General features: G+C 44.8%; 1 protein-coding gene across 12 annotated transcripts in view; it reads left to right on the forward strand.

The window, feature by feature from the left end:
- macf1a (microtubule actin crosslinking factor 1a) overlaps nt 1–1,796 on the forward strand; it is a 118,558-nt gene that overhangs the window by 28,087 nt on the left and 88,675 nt on the right. For 11 of the 12 annotated variants that reach the window (XM_031871323.1, XM_031871335.1, XM_031871331.1 and 8 more), the window contains exon 18: nt 937–948. The exons of the other annotated variant lie outside the window; for it this stretch is intronic. In XM_031871323.1, the coding sequence (XP_031727183.1) occupies nt 937–948 (12 nt within the window). The remainder of the gene's footprint in view (nt 1–936; nt 949–1,796) is intronic. 12 annotated transcript variants of the gene reach the window in all.

Raw genomic sequence — 1,796 nt, forward strand, 5'->3', positions numbered from 1 at the left:
TGTGTGTGTGTGTGTGTGTGTGTGTGTGTGTGTGTGTGTGTGTGTGTATATGTGTGTGTGTGTATATGTGTGTGTGTGTGTGTGTGTTTTTAAACTTTAAATTGATGAGTGCGTCTACACAATGTCTTTTCTCCGTCTAAGTGGTCCCTTTTGATGAATAATAGTGGATTTGTTTTTTTAGTAACTGCTCCAACTGTTTTCACTTCATTTTTACTGGCAAGTATAAATAGCAGCGCTCAAGTTGGAAGCTGAACAATGTTCCAGCATTTATCCCTCACATAGTTCCCACAATAGATGATCTTTGCCTTTTGTTCTCTTCAGGAAAAAACAAAAATACGTGACTAGATCTTTGTAAACAGCGATAAGAGAGAAAGTAAAGTAGCGAATAATGAGAGTGGAGCTGAAGTTGTGCATTCATTCCCCTCAGTGCTGCTTTTATGTAACGCACACAGAAGGTCTCTCTCCCTTCCTCTCACTCTCAGCTGTGATGTCCTCTGGGAATCTAAGAGTCCATGAATTAAACATCTGTCTCATCCCCTTTTGCTGGGCCCGGTCGAAAAACCTGCACCCCCATCGCAGCACGGGCACGCTGCTGCCCCCTCACGCTGCTATTTTTAGTTTGCTGTGTTAGATTCCTCGGGGTCAGTTTGTCCATCGAAGCATACTAAATGTGAGGTGTTGTATCCAGGTGAAGAAGGAAGGTGGTTTGGTCTTCTACCGAATCACCGATCTAGAAATCAGAGCTGAAAGTTATGCTAAAAGAAATCAGTGTGTGCTGGCAAACGTGCACATGACCAAAAGTAATCTTTCTCTCCTTCACTTTCCTGTGTCTCCTCCTTTCTCTCTCCATACCCTCATGTACCTTTTTTTGCCTTTCCCTCCTCACTCCCTCCTTCTCCTCTTCCTCATCCTCTTCCCTTCCTCTGGGCCGACAAGACAAACGTTCAGGTATAGCTGCCTACATTCTCCCTCTCTCACCTCAGATTCTCACACTGCACACACGCCGCCCTGGTTGCTCCTCTCTTATCAGCTGATGTCAGGCGGCACTGTCATTAAAGTGGCGTGAGTTTGATACCCGCCCTGGCAGGTGAAATTAGTTAAACAGTAGGTATGTATGGATTTGGTCCTTCTACCTTCCTTTCATTGGATTTTCTACCCTGAAACCAAAAAATGGAAATTGGGCCTGATCCATTGGAAGAAAATGCTAAATTGTGGTTATTGTTTAGAGTAAAGAAGTTGGGTTATAGACAGTAGAGACAGACCGTAGCAGTCACAAAAACATAGTTTCATCTCCATGTGTGTCCACCATTTATTTACTTTCTTGTTGTACATACTCATGCTTTCACACTGACTGCACCAGCGGTAAACGGGGGATGAGGAATCGCTCAGAGGGCGAGTAGTCGTGGGTTTGTAAACGGCATCAGCACTGATAAGGGCAGGTGGCAATGAGTGAGCTGAACTGGATTTAACACGCCCTCGTTCAGCCAGCCAGGCAATAACAAGTCGCTGCTTTCAACTTCTGATTGACATTCCATGTACATAGGATTGCATTATGGATGTATTAATGACTGGTGTGTGCAGGGAGGGGGTGAGAGAGGGTGGGGGGTGGGGGAGGCAGCCCTAAAACACTTCCTCACAGTCTCGTGGCTTTGCCTTGTGTTTATTTTAGGAAATAAATGCTCTAATCACGACTTTGTTTTTGTCCCTTGCTGGGTTTCTTTAAATCACCACGTCACTGCTGTTTGTTTTTAACTCGTCGGTGAATTGGTGAAACCCAGTCCAGGTATCGATAAACC

Source organism: Anarrhichthys ocellatus, unplaced genomic scaffold (genome assembly GCF_004355925.1).
Source record: "Anarrhichthys ocellatus isolate YVR2014 unplaced genomic scaffold, GSC_Weel_1.0 scaffold57, whole genome shotgun sequence".
NCBI lineage: Eukaryota > Metazoa > Chordata > Actinopteri > Perciformes > Anarhichadidae > Anarrhichthys > Anarrhichthys ocellatus.